Source organism: Trematomus bernacchii, unplaced genomic scaffold (assembly GCF_902827165.1).
Source record: "Trematomus bernacchii unplaced genomic scaffold, fTreBer1.1, whole genome shotgun sequence".
Classification (NCBI taxonomy): domain Eukaryota; kingdom Metazoa; phylum Chordata; class Actinopteri; order Perciformes; family Nototheniidae; genus Trematomus; species Trematomus bernacchii.
Window position 1 is genome coordinate 5,775,638 of NW_022987567.1, and position 20,039 is coordinate 5,795,676.

The following is a 20,039-nucleotide window of genomic DNA, read 5'->3' on the forward strand; positions in this document are numbered from 1 at the left end:
TCCCTGCTCTCTAGCAGGGACTGAAAAGCAGGTCGGACAAACTAATTTGAGCTACTTTAGTTCCTGGGGCTTTTTGGTGTGAACGCAAATATATCGTAGTTCTGATGAACTATTGTGGGAAAAGTACACCAAAGTACTCCGGTGTGAACGCACCTAATATGCAACCCAGTCTCACGGCATTTCGTGTTATAGTCACGACATTTAATCTATTGATTCGTGTTAACCAACATGATTTTCACCTTTTTTTCGTGTCACACAGAACGATTTTAAAAGCAATGTATTTCTATTGGTAGTGTGTTTTGTGCCTGCAACACGTCTTTTTGTCCGGTCGGGTCTTGGAAGACCGGAAGCTGTGTGGTTCATAAAAACATGTTCTTACTCAATATCAAGCCACGATTATTGTTTTATTTTAAATCGTATAATGTCGGACTTTTTTTGCCGTCTGTGAGGAAAAGAAATGGGGCTCAGACCCTCAGAATACTGAAATCTGTATTTTTTAATTTGTTATTATTTTCTAAATAACACACTGTTATTTACTCAACAATAGCACACAATTATCGATGTTTTTATTTATTTGTTTAATTCCATAATCTCTGGCTTTTTTGGCATCCGTCAGGAACTGAATTTCAAAATAAAAATAACCGGAAACCACAGTCATTGACCCCATGGCCCTTAAAGTTTAGTTTATTAGTGTATGGTTTCGTGGACCGTCCCCATTCATTTACTGTAAACAAAAACAGTAAATGGAGCAGCTTTAGCTAACATGGCTAATTTCCAGCTGTTGTTTCCGGCCAGATGATAATAGATACCCTGAAAGAACAATACATCACAACAAGCATTAATAAAACCATGCATTCAGTCTTTAAATCGAGCCCCGTAATCAAAAGTGGAATTTGTATTATTTTCCACAAATGTTTCGTATATTTATTCACGTTTATTACATGCTATTCTCCTGTTCTCCACTAGAGGTGCTACTGCCTCTCAGTGAGACATAAAGGATTTATTGTCCCTCACCCGTTTTCTCCTCCTTTCATCCCATCATTTCCCCCCCTCTTCCTTTGACTCACCCCTCCTCTGTTCTCCCCCAATCACCCTCATCTCCCTTTCCACCTTCTTATCTTTTTCCCCATCGTATTTCCTCCCCCTTTCTCACCCCCGTTTTCCTCCTTTTCCAATCTTCTCCTCATCTTCCAGCTCTCTCCCCCCCCCCCCTCCCTTCCCTCCACACCTTCCCATTCATTCCAATTTGGTTCTCTCCCCCCTCCTCCCTCCATCTTTTTTTCCCAGCAGTCCCCTGCGGTGTTGCAATCACCTCTGCTGCTGTTGATTAAGCTGAGAGAGATTGGCTGTCCACGACCCAATAACCCCTGAGGGCGTCTCCTCCTCTCTCTCCCACCTCCTCCCCTTTCTCCCCCCCCCCCCAGCTGCAATCTCTCCTTTCATTTTGTATTCTCCTTTCCTCCTTCCCCTTCTTTCCCCCTTGTCCAGCAGCCTTGGCCTTTCATCTCTTGCCTTTTCTCTGGTCTTCTTGTTTTTATCCTCCCTCTTCATCTCATGTGTTCTTCTTTCCCCAAGATATCCCATCATCTATCCCTCACACTTCCTCTCCACTCCTTTGTCCTCATGTCTTTGAGCTCTTCTCCTAACCTCTACATTTTCTGTCAGGCAAAATCATCTCAAAACAAAGATCAATGTACTTGCTTTTATCTGTGTTTCCATCCATATTGTTCATGACTTCTGCCCAGTTACACTGAGGCTGCATGACCAGACCATCCAACACCAAACCCCTATAACAGTCTACATCGATCAGGTTTAGTGGATGTTTTTTCTGTGATGTAAAAACATTAGATTGAAACAGATTCAGAGAGTTTGACTCAAGTTCTTTGAGACGGATAAATCAGTCAAAGTGAGAGCTACGGATACAAATGGGCTAACCTCCAAAGACTTCTTGATATTTAAACTGTTCTTGACTGAATGCAATCATTCTAAAACTCTGAATTGGGACTGTATTTAACCTGCCATATGGTTTGTTTACACCTAACCATCAGAGAAGCTGTCGTTGAATTTGTTTCGAATCGAGCAGTTCAAATACTTTGCAGATAATTAGATGAGCTATTTTTTCAATTCCTGCCAAAGCTGGTTGAAAGAAGAGCAAACAGATATTTCCATTTAGAAAAACCTTCAGAGAACTTTGCTTTTCGCGAACGAAGAAATACTCTTGCAGCGACTAAGCTAACCTGTTTACGAGCCGCCATTGTTGTTTAAAAAACAACGTTCGCTCCAGTTACATTCACTTAAACCACAACCGTAGATGTCAGTAGCTTCTCAAAGAACGCTAAATTGTCCCATAAACTGTGGTACGATCACATGTACTTTTCTTAAAGCTTGCCAGATGGATTTGTGTGTGATTACATAATATTACAAAAGTCCTGCTACAGTGCAAAGTTACAGTACTTGCATTATTATATTTAAAGTTTATGACAACACAAGAACCAACAAGCAGACAGAGTGAGAACGACCTCTACGGTTTCCCTCCTTTCTCCTCTCCCACATCTCCTCCTCATCCTCCCTCTTCATCTTCTTCTCCTCCACATCTCACATTGTTCATGTTTTTTCTACACTGCTCGTCATTTTCACATCCCTCTCTTTCAATTTGTTTTCCATCCAAATGGTACTCCTTTAATTTGGTTAGTTTGTTCTCTCTGTCTGGTAGATGGTCAACCCAGTGGGGGAAGGGCAGAACGGAGGTGTGTGTGTGTGAGTGTGTGTGTGTGTGTGTGTGTGTGTTGTGGTGACTACAGGCTGCTAGTAATTGAAAAGCCGAGACGCCATCGCCTGCAACCCTGTGACCTCCTATTGAGAGAACAACCATTGATTTCTTCACAGAGAGAAAGAGAGGGAAAGAGAGAGGGAGGACTCATGTATACGAAATGTTTTGGGGAAAATGGGAGAACTGAGGGTAAGAAATATGGACCATAAGAGGGCAGGGAAGAGAGAAGTAGACAAAGATACATCAAAACTACAGGAAAGGATGGAAAATGGAACGAGAAGGAAAGGTGGAAGACAAATGGAGGACAAACAAAGAGATGACGTAGAAAATTTCAGGACATAAAAAAAAAACAGGATGAGAGAGAAGGATGAAAGGAAATAGGCTAATTACAGGTACAATGTGTGAGATATGCAATCATTTAAACTTAAAAACAGTGTAGATGTTATTTCAATAATGTGCATATATTGTGTTGCAGACTGCTAACATGCTAACTGATTAGCCTGGGCCCATCCTGTCTTCAGTTAGCAGTTAGCCGTTAGCTCGAGCTCAACCATAGCACGGATGGTCAAATCCCACGGGATCTAAATGTGAAATAAAATTCAGGAGAGAAAGAAAAGGGCACACATGCTGACTCAGTGACAACAGAAAATATCAAGGGAAGGAGATGGAGAGGATACAAGGAGGGAGGAATCAAGAGGTTTGGTATTAAACCAGGGAAAAGTTGGTTGATGTGAACATGAGTTGAGCAAGAAAGCAGAATAGAAAATGGTAAACTCTGTATTGATTTGAAATACAATAAGATGCAGTCTTTATAACAGTTTCTCAACGGTTTCTTTAGTTTTGGTGCATTGTAACCAGGTACATTTACTGTACTTAAGTACTCTCTTGATATTCTTGTACTTTACTTGAGTAATTATATTTGATGCTACATATACTAATCTCCACTACATTTATTTAACACCCATAGTTACTTACAAAAAAACCGCATGATATAAAATAAGATGCACTATATTAGAAATATCCCCTACATTTTACAAAGTATATTGTTTGTAAATTGGCCCCAAATTGAAAAACTACAACATTTAAATGCTCCTACGTGTATGTATGTATATGTTTAAAAAAACGAGATAGTATAATATTCTATAATAATATATTACTGTAAAACGAGCCATTATATTCTAAGAACTTTAACTTTGGATACCTGAAGTACATGTTGCTGATAATCAGGGCCGTCCCTGGCCAACATGAGGCAGTTGAGGCACCCGACGCAAGATGAGGCCCCCCCCCCCCCCCCCCGCAAGGTGAGGCCCCACGCAGTCTGCATGATCGGCCTGTAGGGAGGGACGGCCCTGCTGATAATACTTCTGTATTTCTACTTAGGTAACGTTTTCAATTCAGGACTTTTACTTGGAACTCATTATATTAAGACCATAGTATTTGTACTTTCACTGAAGTAAACAATCTTCCACCTTAGGGCAACAGCCTGAATATAAGAAATGGAAGTGGCCTCAAATGTGCATTATTTCTAAGAGCCTGCAGGTAAAGACTCGATAGCTTGCAAAAAGAAGTCCGATTTTATAGGAGTCTATGTGAAAATAACTCTACTTCTCTCCTGATGTATCACCTCAGTTAACAGTTTATGATTTGAATTGCTTGTTTCATGTCTTTTCCAATACAGCTTGATGTTCATTTGGTAAATTATGGTCCCATTTAGAGTGAAATGGACGATGGAGCGAGCAGGGTATGTTTTAGGGCGTGACTTCTTTGTGATTGACAATAGGCTGCCATGGTAACCTTTTGCTAGAGGGGAGCGATGTGTATCCCTCCCCAACTCATGTTCCTATTACTTTTACTGTCGCTGCTTCCCTGTGCAGTGAGCCTATCAGGATGTAGAACACATTTCTTTATATGTGTGTGTGTGTGTGTGTGTGTGTGTGTGTGTGTGTGTGTGTGTGTGTGTGTGTGTGTGTGTGTGTGTGTGTGTGTGTGTGTGTGTGTGTGTGTGTGTGTGTGTGTGTGTGTGTGTGTGTGTGTGTGTGTGTGTGTGTGTGTGTGTGTGTTCTTTGACCTGACTTTCAGCAATTTTTTAACACATTTTCACACACATAATGACATTAATGTGTAGAACTAACTGCTGATTTGTTCACATTCTCTCAGTGATTTGAAAAATTCTTCCTCAGTCAGTGAACACGCACAACTGCAAGTACATTTGAGAGCTCTTACCCTAGTTATTTATCAATTGAATGGCCCTGGTGTGTTTGCATTGAACCAATTATTTTCATACTTATAATTATGTATAATGACTTTTACTTGAATTGGGTTGTTACCTTCCCGCGTTGCCAATTTATTGCTGCAAAACAAAGTAGTTGGTTTCCAGAACCGTGCATTGTTTGTTAATGCATAGTTAGGTAGTAATGACCAGAGATGTGCATGCTTTATTAAAGGTGGGGTAGGTAATTTCGGAGAAACCAGCTCGAGTGCGCTAGAATTTGAAAATACACAACCGGAGAAAATCTGCCACTTCCTTACAGAGCCCCTCCTCCAACACACACGAACGCGCACATGACCAATGAGGGCACGAGATAAGTTTGTGCACAGATGGAAGGCTGACAGGCAGGTACTGTAGGCCATCCAGTTATTTTAGCCGGGCCGGCTAAAATGATTGGTCGTGCTTTTTACAGTACTACGGCTTCCACAGATGACATTTTTTAATGGATTTTTTGTCAAAGCACTTAAGATATTCATTGCTATCGGGATGTTAAGAGCATTCCATGGAATATAACAACAAGTGTATCTCGAGCCGGTTTCTCAAACTTACCTACCCCACCTTTAAGGTTTAATTCACAATGCAGGGTTATCTGTCACATCTGTAGTGTTTGAGTGTGTGGAGTGCAAAAGATTCCAGGATATTTAATAAGAAGGACAGCCTCCAAAATGAGCACAGGATTTAATCGACTCCTATAATGGTGTCAAACACAGACTTATGCAAAGAAAGGACTCGGGTCTAATCTACTGGATTGTCTTGTTTATATTCATGCAGAGTTTGTCTTATATCCTTAGAGAAGTGACAACAAACTAAGCCCTAGTAAACATTTTCCTCTGCCAGGTTGTTCTGTCCCTGCAGAAATGCACTTGTCTTAATGAAGACGAGCATTTTACAAACGTTTAAAGTGAGTCGTTCTTCGCTTTCCCCCCCTTTGTCCTCCTTATCAGGCGTCTGACCCACAGGTAATAGAAAGACAATGTCACCAGATTAACAGCCACAGAATGGACTGCTGTTTCCATGGCAACGGGGGGTGGGGGGGAGAGAAAGTGTAGCGGGGAGGATGGGATGGAGTGATTAAAAAGAGGAGAGGGGGAGGTTAAAGGAGAGAAGTGACGAGGGGGATTGATGAGAGGAGATGGATGCTGGGATGATTACACGGAGGAACGAAGGGACAGGAGATGTGGAAAGAGACACAGAAGGTGATGGAGTCGTTGAAGATGGACAGAACAAAATAGATGGATGGATGGATGGAAAAAAGAGAGGGGAAATTAGCCGTTGAAAATAATGATTTCACTTAAAATATGTTGGATCCAATTCAACTTTAAACATCGTTAGGGAAACTTCTATAACACCGAAAATGAAGAAGGAAAATCTGAGAATTAATGAACACCTTAAAATGTACAACAAACATTTAACATAACAGCACAATCAGTGAGAGAAAACATGCTGAAGGCTCTTTGAGCATGTTTTCTCTCACTGATTGTGCTGTTATGTTAAATGTTTGTTTGTTTGTGTTTCATGTATTTGTGTCTGGATATTTGTCTGTTGATGTTGGACATGGAGCTGCTGTGACGCAAGTCAAATTTCAGACTTGATCTGACAAATAAAGTAATATCGTATCGTATCATATCGTATACTTGTGTTTTTCTTTTTACCTTTATTAAGTTGCCATTAAAAAAACAAATAGAGACCGTCTGTGATGGGCGAGGCCATCTTTCAACTTGGCCTTAATTATGATGTAAACAACACATATTTTGCCAAACAACTTACGGTAATTGTTGGGGTAGGAGACATGGTAAAGTGTGGTTTTTGGTTTCAAAGTTAGACACCAACAGTCAAAATAGGGCAGCGAGTGCTCCAACCCATTTGGTTATTGGCCCTACACGTCTAACTATGACGCTCTATGATCCCCGCTGCCGTCAGTTTTGGACGAGCAGTAAAGTGACTGTAGTGAATATGATGAAAGTAAAGAAGATTTCAGGGGTCATCGAGTAAAGAGTGACAAAGTCCACAGGGATCGGATGGATTGATAGACAGATTTAGTGCTTTCTCCGGGGACAATGCTGTTCGCGTTCCATGTGTAAGCAAAAGTCAACATTTACTTATTTTTTAGTTAAAGTGGACCTATCATGCTATATTTGAATAATATAGTGTAGGACCATACCTATATAAGGCATATTTATACTTTTTTTTTTTCAAAATACCAAACAGATCATGCATTTTAGCCATGCCTCATTTCGCTCAATTTGAAAAATGTTAGCTCTGTTTTTGCAAGGGCAGATTCTGTGAGAACAGCACCACCTACAGGCCTGGCATATGTACTACAGCGTCTCCAGCGCTTTCGAACGGCAATGGCCGTGGCTGTCTCCTCCTGATTGGTGGAGTTGGCCCAATAGCCGTAGCGCCACTGTCCTGACGTCAGGACAGTGTTCAAATCTGGATCAGTTTTTATCAGATCCGTTGCAGCCCCTTTTTTAGAGATTTGGGTATGGAGGAAAATAGAGAGGGTTGTGTTTTCTGACACTTGGTGAGTTCCCTGGAACACCGGGGACACATATTCATGTATAAAAGACGTACAAAAGTGCATTTTGCATGATAGGTCCCCTTTAAGTTAACTTACATAACTCACATCACATACAAAACGTAGGCCTACTTGACTTAAATCCAAGCGGCAACGTTCAAGTCTGAAAAGTTAAGCGTATGCAGAGGTGCCTTAAACTTGCATTCACCATAACAGTTATTATATTCTGCAGAAAATACCTTGCCTCTCATCTGAATCATTCACTCAATAAATATTGTTATCACAAGTGTATGGTCTCAATTGCAATCAAGTCTTCTTAAATACAGCATAATGTTGATTTTGTAAATTATCGCCCAATAGGGTAAAATAGATAATTGGCTGTGTGTTCAAAAATATATTTACTTAAGTGCTACTCTCCACTTGTCAGTAAATGAACATGCGATTGTGTGTCTTCCATCAGGATTGAAAAGAAATACCAGGAGGATAAGTTGTACATGGATAAGACCATTGTGATTTCTTTATTGATTTTTTTCCTTCTTTTATACATAGAGTGGAACAACATTAATTTTCCCAATATCTCCTTCATGTTTGATCATCTTTTTATTCCACACCACAAGTTTTCAGTCACTTCTCTTTTTCTGTTCCAACCGAATGTCAAAAACAAAAACGTATCGTTTGATTTTTGATTACTGTATGACAACCATGAAAGAAAATGGTAAAAAAAACACAACAAAGAAAATAGGAAAAGGGTGAGTAAACAGAAAATAATGAAATATTGTTTGGGGTTATAGGCAAGACTTTGGCGGGAAAGCGCGTGGTTGGATAATTTGGTAATGTCTGATGTTTGGTCTGGGAAATACTTGAAAACACTTGGTAAGCTAATCAAAATTGGAAGACAGGTACTTGAAGTGCTAAAAAATATACTTTGGTTTTCTTTTAACTAACTATTTTGGCCTTTCAAACTCTATCAGTTAATATTTACTGTTTTATATCGTCTTTTGAAACTCTATTCATCTTGACAACAATGTGCTGATGCTAAAGTAACATGGAAAAAACATTTGTTGTTTTTCCACTTCACTTTCACTTTGTTTGTTGGCCCATTTGTTCTTTCACTGTTGTTCGGAGACGATCAAGCACTCTTTGCTGACTTGTGCTTATACCCAGAGTTTAATTTATCGGTCATGTTACGGTGAGAAAAACATTTGTTGTTAGGGTACTCATATTTTGTTCGTTGGCTGCCTGTTTGTTCAGAGATGATTGACGACTTTACCAGCTTGTTCCAGATTTTATTTTGGACGGCTGCATGGTAAAACCCTAAAAGTTAAATGTATCTGTCAAATGAAAGGTGAAATCAACTAAGTAACTTATATCCAGATGAGAATTGTTGTACTTTCAGTTTGTTCGTTGGCCCATTTTCTCTCTCACTGTTGGAGATCAGCGATGATGAAGCACATTTTGCTGACAGTTTATCGGTAAGATAGTTGAACCTCATGATGATGATGATTCTCAGTGAGATGCAACACAAAGCTCTGTGTGTATAGCGTAAAGTATCGGGGCCAAAATGAGAGGATGATAACAAAATAAGGGTAACAATAAGTATCACAATGCATTACACCGCTAGCTAATCGTAAATATACTCATGCATTAAATCGGGGCTATAGCGCTGCTGTGTGGAAAATGTAACTGTGATGCTAGCGTTAGCACAGGAAAGGAGGCACACTGAAACAATGGTTTTAAAAATAATGCAACTAAAATGTGGATGGATTTAAAACGAAACCGATTGATCAAAGAAGCCGGTATTATTCTGGGCATCATTTCAACAATGTTCCCAATCCCCAAAATGAGGGGACAATGACCCCTTCAAAAGAACCAAATGTATAAATCCCTCAATTGTCGGCGAATGGAACAGAAAGAAAACAGTAATACATCAACAAGAAAGAGAGCATAGAAGAAGACAAGCATTTTTCATTTTTGGTTTTAGCGCACCTTTTTAACTATTACAAAAAAAGCATTAAAAAAAAAACTTCACAACTTAAAAATGTGTAAAGCTTTTTCCCCACAATTGTTTCGCTTTAAAGTCACAGTTACCAAAATAAAAGGAAGAAGAGCAAGTGAATAATTTATGACATACGCTATTATAACATCATCCTAACACTAGTGTCTATGAGGTATATCTGCAACAGTTTGGTAAAGAGAGCACGGTCTGCACACAACTCGCTAAGGTTTGTCTCCGTGTGTTTCATTTAAAGCTTTGCAACCATTTGTAGGAAGGGAAGGAGGACGGTGAAAGTGAAGGAGCTGCGTTACCACTAAAGCTAGTTTTGTTTGAATGCGTGTCTTCAATTAAAGCCGAGACTGTTGTAAGCCTGGGATCATTTTTTGAAAAACAAGCGGTTAACAGAACAAGATTGGATTTCCTTTTTTATCACAAAATGACTTTCCGGTGATCTGTGGTAACCCAGCTCAGAGACAATAGAGAAAAGATCAAAAGAGAAGTGATAGTAAAGGAGAAAAGTGAAAGCCTTTGGTATTCACTCTGGATTCATTTGCGTTGTTTGCAAAGTACCAGAGAGCAGAGAGGAATGCTGAGGTATTCATTTTTTCACAAGAAGGAAACAGAGAGGTTTAGACTTCGCTTTGGTTGAAGCAAGGCACTCATCCAAGATTATCTCATACTTTGCAACAAAAGCGATCTCCGCGTCTTATTCTTTTTTAAAGCAACCCCATTTGGAAAAAAGCAAAGAATGACAGCAGGAGTCTGAGAACTGGCTCGAACCAGAACAAGTTACATCTGGTTGATATATAATCCCAATGTTTGTAAGAAGGGAAGCAAAATGGCTAAGCTGGATGTACAAGTATAAAAACCCTTATCTTATCACAATGGAAAACAATGCAAGCTATTAGTGGAATCAAAAGATGTCAAAGATAATTAGATGTCTTTTTAAAAGATCCAACTCTCGTTCCTGATGAAAACATCTTGTCTTTCACTCTCTAATTTCGGTATTATTCTTTATCTTAGGGCTGAAGGATCCAGGAGTTTAACCAACAGCTGAAGTTTTTGATATTTGCATTATCAATGAAACAACTGATAGACATTATTGTGGAACTTTTTGGGGTATTCATGTTAAGTGGTGTCCTTTTACATAATTAAATGTATGTATATTCTCTATTGAGTAAGTTATCCTTTACAAAGTCATTTTTTGATTTTTAGCCATGCTCACTGATTGGTCGGTTTGTCCATATGTTTGGTCAAGACTGAAATAACCATAAAGATTATCAAACTGATTGCCATAATTGGTTCAGATATTCAAGGCCCACACAGGAAAAGATTTAAAATGTTGCTGAACCTGTAATCCTAAATGTAACGCCATTCTTCGGGCAAAGTTTTTTATACTTAGATTTGGTCAGAACCAAATACCTGAAGGCTAATGACATGACTTAGTGTTTAGCGCTAATTAGCAAGGGTTAGCATGCTAATAACAATGGTTAAAATGGTAATAATGGCCTCCTAAAGCTTTTTTATTCTGGATAAAGGTTAGGGTTAGGGTTAGAACCTGACATTCGAGGTGTGGTTATGTTATTAATAGAGCATTTTTGACTTTACAGACAACTATAAGGATGACAAGTTTGTTGCCTACGGTTAAAACAGAAAAGTTCAACCTTGAGCTCAAAGAGTCAGAGCGGCGTTACATCACTGTCGTTGCTACGCAGCACAAGGCTGCTAACAATCGGCCGTCCAATTACTGTTGGCGAGATAAGGTAAAGTAGAAAAAGGGGAGGATGTTGTTGGTAGTAAAAATATCCCAGATGAAGAAACAGGATGTAGGTGTCTGAAAGAACACCAAGAGCTTCATCTTGTTCCTTCATTGTGTCTTGTTGAAGTTCTACCTTGCTTCTTTGTTTTCACGGTTTGAATCTTTGTGGAAAACTGCCTGTTGCATATAGATGTCTCACTATATCATCTCAGTGGCTAACAACAGCATTTTTCCCATTTAAGTTTGGGGTTATTTTTTTCGTCTCCAGAAGCTTATTTTGATAATATCATATTAAAACGTGTTCTCGTTACAGACAATTGAGCATTCCTGTTTGCACTACCTGATAGCCAGCATCTAGCCAGACCCCGGGGTATACCTCTTTTTCCCCTTCACACCCATTCTATTTTTAGGATAAGAGACAATCCAAGGACAAGAGAGGAGGAAAGGAAGGAGGAAGACAGAGAAAAGGAGAATAGAAAAGAGGGGGGAAACGAGGCATCATCGTTGAGGAGAACAAAAGCATGGAGCTGAGCGCAGACCGTACTGAAGAGGACAAAAATCTTTGGTTTCTTTGGTTTCATCAACACGATTAAAAGGACAATTGGAAAATCAGTGAGGTAGCCTCTCTGGTTCTCACAATTCAAATAGAAAGTTATTTTTTTCTTTTTACACACACACAAAGTCAGTTCTTGGAAGCAGCTAGCTTTAAGGGACTCCTCAGTTTTCCTTCCTAACGAGTGAAACAAGTCGGTGTGTTTGCATTCACGCAGACACACACACCGATATCTGGGTAACTAACGGGAAACACAGCAGGTATTTGTTCCTGTAGAGGTGGTGTGTGTTCACATTCTGTATACAATAACCTGGATAAGCTCTTATACCAACACAGAGAATCACAGAAACAAACGCCTTTCTGTTCTTTTGTTGTTCCTTTAAAGCTCAGTGTTTTAATGGAAAGTCGGAGAGGACATTCTCACTATGACTATTGATTTGGTTTTAAAGCATTTTGACCTGATTCCAATATAATTTCAGCTAATTGTCAACATTTTTAGACAGATTGATGAGTTTTACCCCAGGAACTGAAGCTAAAAAGCAGTTCAACACCCAATTGTTGCTTGATTTCTATAATAACTTTGCAATGGACACGATAACATGGGACTAGGATCCATTGATGGTGTTATAAAGTGACTTGTAGTAGATGTAAGTTACTCTTCAGATTTTTGTATTTTTTAGCCTTCGATAGTATATCATTTTGTATTGTTTATATCGTTTTATTTAGTTACAGAGGTGTTTGAGTCTTGACACCAAGCTAAAATCAGTCTTGTCTAGGAGTTTAAGGGCAAGACAATGTCCAGAAAGAATAGCCTTTACAATCAGACCACAGAGACATTTGATACTGTAAATGATTTGATAAAAGCAATGTGCGCATAAGAACTTAACCAGGTCACGAGCTGCGTGGATGTAAACACACACTGTTTAGTGGCCTCTCAAGGATTCCAGTTATCTTTGGTGAATCAGTTTATGTCAGTGTTTGGCCGTCATCTGATCAAGTGTCAGTAAAACATCAGTCTGAAATTCATTGCTTGGTAAACAATGGTCAACCGGATGCAAAGAAATTAAAACAAAACAACCAATAAATAAGCCATACAAACCCAAAAGAAGAAAAGAAAAACAGATGCAGTGCTCATCATTCAGTAGGCTATTATTTGTCATAAAGAGATTGTTTTCATTTTTGAAAAAGGAAAAATCAATACCAGGACAAAAGAAACTACATAGGCTAAAAAGTGAGAGCAAGTGTTGACATTCAGAAGTACTCAAGTCTATTCTGACATTCCTACATTGTTCTGTCTAAACATTCGTCAAACAACATTTCATTTGCTTTTTAAAGTAAAGCTAACTAAGAATAAATTAACAGGCCTGGCGTAAGCACTGCATCTTTGATGCAACTAACATTCTTAAATACTCATAAATATTCATCGAAAAAACAATTACATCTAATTAAATAACATTAAATTATTAAGTACAAAACTAGTGTGTTCTAAAACACCTCATAAATAAATACAGCATTGAACAGAAAGAAAAGGGAACATACAATGTAAACTTTGGCAAAGCTAATCATCAAGGTAAAAGGGTTCAGAGGGAGATTTGGCAACAAAATTTGTTCGCTTAAATTAACTCACAATTAAAAAAATAACATAAATTACATTAAATAAAAACAGAATCACATATTGCAAAAACCTATGAAGAAGCATAGTAGTAATAGTAGACACACAAGTATTGGCAAATACTTTTTAAGTACTTAAAACAACAAACAAGCAATGAAAACTTCTTTGGACAGTTTTTGGTTTCATACCCATTTTTGGTTTGGCAGGTTGAGCCTGTGTTACATCAGACAGAACTGCACGTGGTAATGGTGGATGGCCTCCGCCCCCCCGAGCCACAGCCACGCCCCTCCTTTGGGCGCGGCTGGTAGGATTGGAGGGTCAGGTGGGCGGAGGATTTCTTTGGACTAGAAGCTTTACATACAGAAAGAGAGAGAGAAAACTAAGGATAAAGCTATTTGACCGATATTTTAGCAGTTTCTCTCAGCGGGCGTCACGTTTTTGGTTTGGTTTCATTTATTGTTGTTGTGTATATCGAGCAGCAGCATGGGTCCTCCCCCAGAAAGAACAAGCTAATGTGGGTTTCTATGGACAATTAGCACTTTCTCTGTGAGGCTCCTCCTCCAGCATGGCAGTGTGGGCAAACTGTGGCGTAATGATAGATTGTTTTAGAAAAAATGTGCACCCCCACCTTGGAAACGTTTCCACCCTAGCCAGCACTGTTTTTTTTTGCGCCAAAACTCACATAAGAAGAATTTTGGATTGTCTTAAGTCCATTATTTTTGGTTTTGTACTACTTTTAGATTTTAGAACGTTGTTTCAATTAATAATATTTTCACCATATCTCAGGAAGCCGGTTTTCTATATGATACCGAGGTGAAACCCAGAGTTTTACACTTAATAATTGTATTTGTAAATTGATTGGAATTGCTAAACGGTCCATATCTCAAAAACAACCTGAGTCTTTCCGCCTCAGCTGGTTTCTACTAGGTTTGGGTTGAAAACGTAAAAGTCAGAGGCAACACTGTGAGTGACTTTATGTTAAAACATTGGTGAAACTCGAGAAAAGATCCACTCTTAAATGCGTATGGAAAAAAGTAAAGGTGTGAGTGTGCTACTGTTTGTACAGCAGATAATCTTTGGTATGCACTGTACGTTTTACATAGCATTACATTGTCACTCTCTCCGCAGTAGGAAGGTGCCGGACAACAGCCATCTTGAAATGGAAAAGAGGTCTATTCCCTAGCCTGGGTGGAAGCAAAATGGAAGATGGAAGCATTTGAGCAACACTCAACAACTAGTTGATATTGTACCTCGATGCAGATCGTTTGTTTCAAACCGTATGGACGTGAAACAGGAGGGGGAAATAAACCGTCCCTGTGCTGTTGTCTGGCAGCTTTTGTTTCTACTGCTGGAGATTGTTGGAGGTAGACTTTGTCCTGTGGAGCAGGTAATGACTTGTGTTGGAAAAAAAACTATAGAAAACACACATTCAACATTCAGACTTGTTTTGCCATGTGTTGACGCCATGCTGGAGGAATGACCAATCAAAATACCAGATGTATTCAATTTAACTTTGAGGTCTAGCTATCCTGATAGAAACTGTGATTGAGGATTCTGGGTAACATTTTACGTAGAAGGGTGAAAGAAATGCTACTGGCTTAAGAGATACAGAATAAACACGCTTGATTAGCCTACATGCTAACCCAGGAAGTGCAACAGATGAAGCATTGATTACTGAATGAAAAGTCCAGGTGTTCTTTTTCAGGGGGAGGAGGACTGCGACTGGGTTTAACGGTGAATCTTTGGTTTGTTAGCTGATGAGGTTTCTGTTGTTCTTTTAACCATTTTTTACTTTGAAAAACTGCATAGGCACACGTTAAAGACACTCTTCAACCGTGAGGGACACATTAATGTTCTGCCTTGTTTGGGGGTTGGAGGGAGGAAGTGGTCAACAGCATCATCCATTGGTTCCTTCCCTCCGACCCGTGTGGTTTTACCCTTTCAGTCCCCAACTTGCTTCCCCTTAAAGATGGCCTGACACGACATCAGGCAGAACAAAGCTACTACTCCGATCCCATGATGTCATCCTTTCGTCTTTCCACCTTCTCGTCGACATCCTCGACATCCACTCTTTTTTTTCTTTTTTTTTTATCCTTTTTTTGGTAATAATTCTCTTCCATCTTCAGTTAGTTTTTCCGTTTGTTGGAACAGTTAGGTGCAGAAAAAAGGTTTTCTTTGGTTTCGATTCGTCAATAAATAGAAAAAGTCTCAAGTGTCCATGTTCTTATTTTAAATCGTTCTCTATCCAGGCCGGGACAAGCCTGGGTTTCTACGGAGAAGGGGCTGCTGACTGACGCCTTTCCTTTGGTTTTGCTTCTATTTTTGGTTCGATAGCTTGAGTGAGTAATGATTGATGAGGTGATTGTGGATGGTAAAGGCTGTTAAAATGGAATAGCAGGTGGTGGCGTTTGAGGTTTCTTGGGTATGTTAGTATTTACATCATGTGTAAAGGCTGTACAGTGACGTATCAAAGTAAAATGGATTTGGGGGGGGCGATGGTAGTTTGGTGAAGTTTGTTTGGATAGACAGAGACAGACATAGAAAACATGTCTGCGTGTCTCAATCCAACCGTCCTACCAAACATCCAACTCTATTACGCTGCAAACAAATTCCATCTTGAGTTTAATCTCACATTTTTTTTAACAAAGATTAGTCAAAAACAACTGTTGAGTGGTACGTTTTACCACTCCTGATAAAAGAAACATTTACAAATGGAAAAAGTTCCATAATCTCATCTTGAATTTACAAAATTTGAAGTCTGAATATATGACTTTATTAGTGTTTGCAGCGTAAATAGCTGTCCTCCCGTGTGCCAGCCCGCTGACCCTCAGAAGAGACGGACCTGCCAGGCATCGTCTTTAGATTGTCCTCTTTAATTATTACAAAGGCCCTGATTCGCCCGGACAGTTCGTCCTCCGCGGGTTCAGACGGTTTACTGGTTCTACTGATGGTTCTGTGATGGTTTGAAGAGTTAGTGGTTGGTTTCTTTGGTACATGTTATGGCAGCTAAAGGCTTCCAAAAAGCATCTTAGATCTATAGCTGGATTTCAAAAGGTCAATTCGACAGCAAGTTTCAACCAAGCACTTCTTAAGCGACGCCGACGCCGATCAAAAATGTGTAAATTAACGACACATTTTGGACACTGGAAGATTGTGTCAACTTCAAATAGTTTTGAGTAAGGTAAGATTTTAGGTTTTTGATCATATCAGCTACAAACTAGACAGGAAAGAACGATATGCTTCAAACTAATAGTCTTTCCTACATTGGAATAAGGTCGTGCTTTGTCCAACAATTTATAAATGTTTCCAAAACGAACAATCCAAATATCACTCCCTTTTACAGAGAGATTGGCCGGGTGTGCAGGGTTGTGACTGTTGGCGGAGTTTGAACTTCTGTCTCAAGCTTTTTCATTTTTTTACATTCTTCACATAACTACCTCCATCACTTTTTATGTGTTTTCCAACACCCTGAACGCCTTCCAGGAAAGATTGTCGCCATTTGTATGATTAATTGCCCTCTATTTGATGGGGCGAATGTGGCCTTTGGGAACGGGTATTTAGAGTTTAGGTTTGAGATGTAGTCGGACGACGTGGTTGAAGCATACCTAGGCCTTAAGTGTTAAGCTATCTCTTGTTTTGTGCTCTGGCTTCTGCTGGAGTTCTTGAAGCTCAGCACTCTTTTGATTAAACATAGATTAAGTTATTACGTCAATTATAGCTGTTGTTATCACGGCACAATTTAGCGTTTTTTATGCTAATTGATGCTAAGATGCTAGGTGGAAACCGCTGCCCTGATGAATGAATGATGGGTTGGTGAAGCCAGGGTAAACTTTGGTTAGCTTTGGTATAGCTGACTGATGTTTTGGTCAGTATGGGAATTCTGGGAAACATTTGGGAAATGACTCTTTAAAGTTGTGTGTTTGCATGTCTACGTGTGTTTGTACATGTGTACATTGCTGTGTGTAACGTCAGATGCCAAGTGGATTTCAGCCACTGTTTAGAAAAAATGGTATCCTGAGTTTTTCTAAGACGTGAAGACCACTTGGCATAGAGCCCCGGTTCTATTGCAAAGAAAATGTGCTTCAAGATTGTGCTCACATACGTTGTGTATATTCATATATAGTACAGTAATATTCCACTGAACGCCAGGTATGCTAAAAGGGAAAGCTTGTAATTCTACATGTTTGTGTGTCTGTAGGTGTTTGTGCTTGCATATTAGCCATTTCTTAACTTTAAGAGTGATCACTGCCCCCTTTAAAGAGTTCAATCATGCTCTTTTTTTGGCAAAATTGAAGAGATTAGTCCAGAACAAGACAGAAATCTCATTATGAATAAAGTTGGTCATGTTGTTATGTCCTAGAGATCAACTTATGGTACATATTTCCACTTCAAATGGATAAAGGAACATTTTGGAAACCAATTGTTGAAATCTGATTTTAGGGGGAAACAGACTTAGTTTTCTCTGTTAGTGATTGTGAGCTTCAAATCAGAGATTGCAACATTAATTAGCTTTTCCAGTGAGCTACAAATCACACTTTCCAAGCCAGTGAGTTGTTCTAAATGTTTCTGTCATCATATTTTCCTATAAAAAAAACGCCTCATTCATCTTTGGTTTGGTTAAATAAAAAAAAAGTAGGTTGGATCAACAGTCCAAAATGTGACTTTGCAATCTCTGAAATCCAACATTTTGAATTTGAAAGTCTTCAACTTCACCCTTAAAAGATGCAATTGTGGGACATTTTAAGCTTTAAATACCACAAAACTCTCCACAGAGAATTTTTCATAAAGCTTTCATTGGTTTCTTGATCGTTTGGTTTGTTCCTAGCTTATATATTGCATATTAGAAAACAAATATCGTCTTCTAGTCTTTGGTATTTGGGCTAGTGTGTCAGCTCTTTGTCCTAAAGGAGACATCCGCAGTGAAAGAATATGATTTATGAGTTCTTCTTAACCCATTGAGGTTTCTTATGTTTTAGAGGTGTGTTTACCCTTCAGCTTCTTTATGGATTCACGATGGATTTGCAAAAAGGCGGTTAGGCTACAAACAATTTCGTCGCAGTGAGCAGCCCCTCTCTCAGTTTGTCACCCTCGTCAAAAGTAAAACAGACAAACAAACAAAAACAATTGTAAAAAGTTTGGTTTTCGACCGGACGAGTTTTCCCTCGCCCTCAACCCCTCTCCATCCCTCCCAAACCCACCCGAGAACTCTCCCTGTCACTTTGGTTTTCCTCCCCTCTCCACTTATCTACTATCACGCTTTGGTACAAGTGCTGGACGCCGAAGATTGGCCTCCAGGACTGACTCCGTCATCTGTCCATTTGTCCAGGCTCCGGCGGCGGGCGTTCATGAAGAAGTTGCTGACGGTGGTGAGTTCAAGGCCCAGCTGCTGCGAGATGGTGAGCTGCATCTCCTTGGACGGCCGCTTGTTCTCCTTGAAGATGGCCAGCAGGGTGCGCCGCTGCAGGTCGGTGAAGACCAGCCGCGACTTCTTTGGCGTGTTGTTGCGGTCCTTAGCGTTGTCCTGCTCCTTCCGTTTGCACGCTGCGAGGATCGAGGGGAAAGGTAGATAATGATGGAGGAAAGGAGGTGGGTTGATGGGAAGAAGAGACAGAAAATAAAAGTGTTAATGTGGTTTGCTTTGTTATTCGAACAACAGTACATTTTGAAAGAGGATATAGCAGCATGTGAAACAGAACCCAGAGGTTTAGTTGACTGAAGTTCATCTCCCTACGCTGTCATTTAGTGATATGATATTATATAATAGCAATAATAGTAATAGAACATCTTATAATGTGTCTGCTGTTGTCTGTCAGTCAGTCACTTAACGAGGAGTAAGAGATTTGATTACCTCTCTGAATTAAGTACGCACGAGTCAGAACCAAATCATCAGTTAAGAACTATCCTCGCTGTAAACACACACACACACACACACACACACACACACACACACACACACACACACACACACACACACACACACACACACACACACACACACACACACACACACACACACACACACACACACACACACACACACACACACACACACCCCTTCCCCAGTCTCCCCTCTGCTCACACAGCGTTTAGAGACCTGACGACAGATGCAAATGAAAGATGGCAGCTTTTTGCTTCCCAGCTGCTCTCTGTCTTTGTCTCGTGATGAATGTCTGGGTATCTTTACAGCATCCTTAATCAATACACATTTATTATATTTACACTGAGTAAAACATTCAAACCACAGAATTGTTTCTATTGGCTACACCAGTTCATCCAATAGTAATATGCTACATATCTTGTGCATCATTTTAGACACAGATTCAGCCTGACATGTCTTGATTTTTTTTAGAATCACAGTGATAAAGTTATATGAGCATGTGTGTGTAACTTGTAAACCCAACACTTTGTGGGAGTGATTTTTTGGGGTAAAGAAATTAGAGATTTTCTAATTCTGAAGTACATTTCATAAACCATGACCTTTACTCCGAGTACAGAGAAACGCACGTTCATGACCTGCTTTGAGGGTTTTCTGAACACCATTTTCTGTAGTGTTTAATTTAGC

At 39.6% G+C, this 20,039-nt stretch overlaps 1 protein-coding gene across 2 annotated transcripts in view; it reads right to left on the reverse strand.

Annotated features, from left to right (window-relative positions):
• Window positions 1-18,108: 18,108 nt before the first annotated feature.
• onecut2 (one cut homeobox 2) overlaps window positions 18,109-20,039 on the reverse strand; it is a 34,057-nt gene continuing 32,126 nt past the window's right edge. For both annotated transcript variants that reach the window (XM_034125976.1, XM_034125975.1), the window contains one exon: window positions 18,109-19,018. In XM_034125976.1, coding sequence (XP_033981867.1) covers window positions 18,729-19,018 — 290 coding nt within the window. In that variant the 3' untranslated portion in view covers window positions 18,109-18,728. The remainder of the gene's footprint in view (window positions 19,019-20,039) is intronic.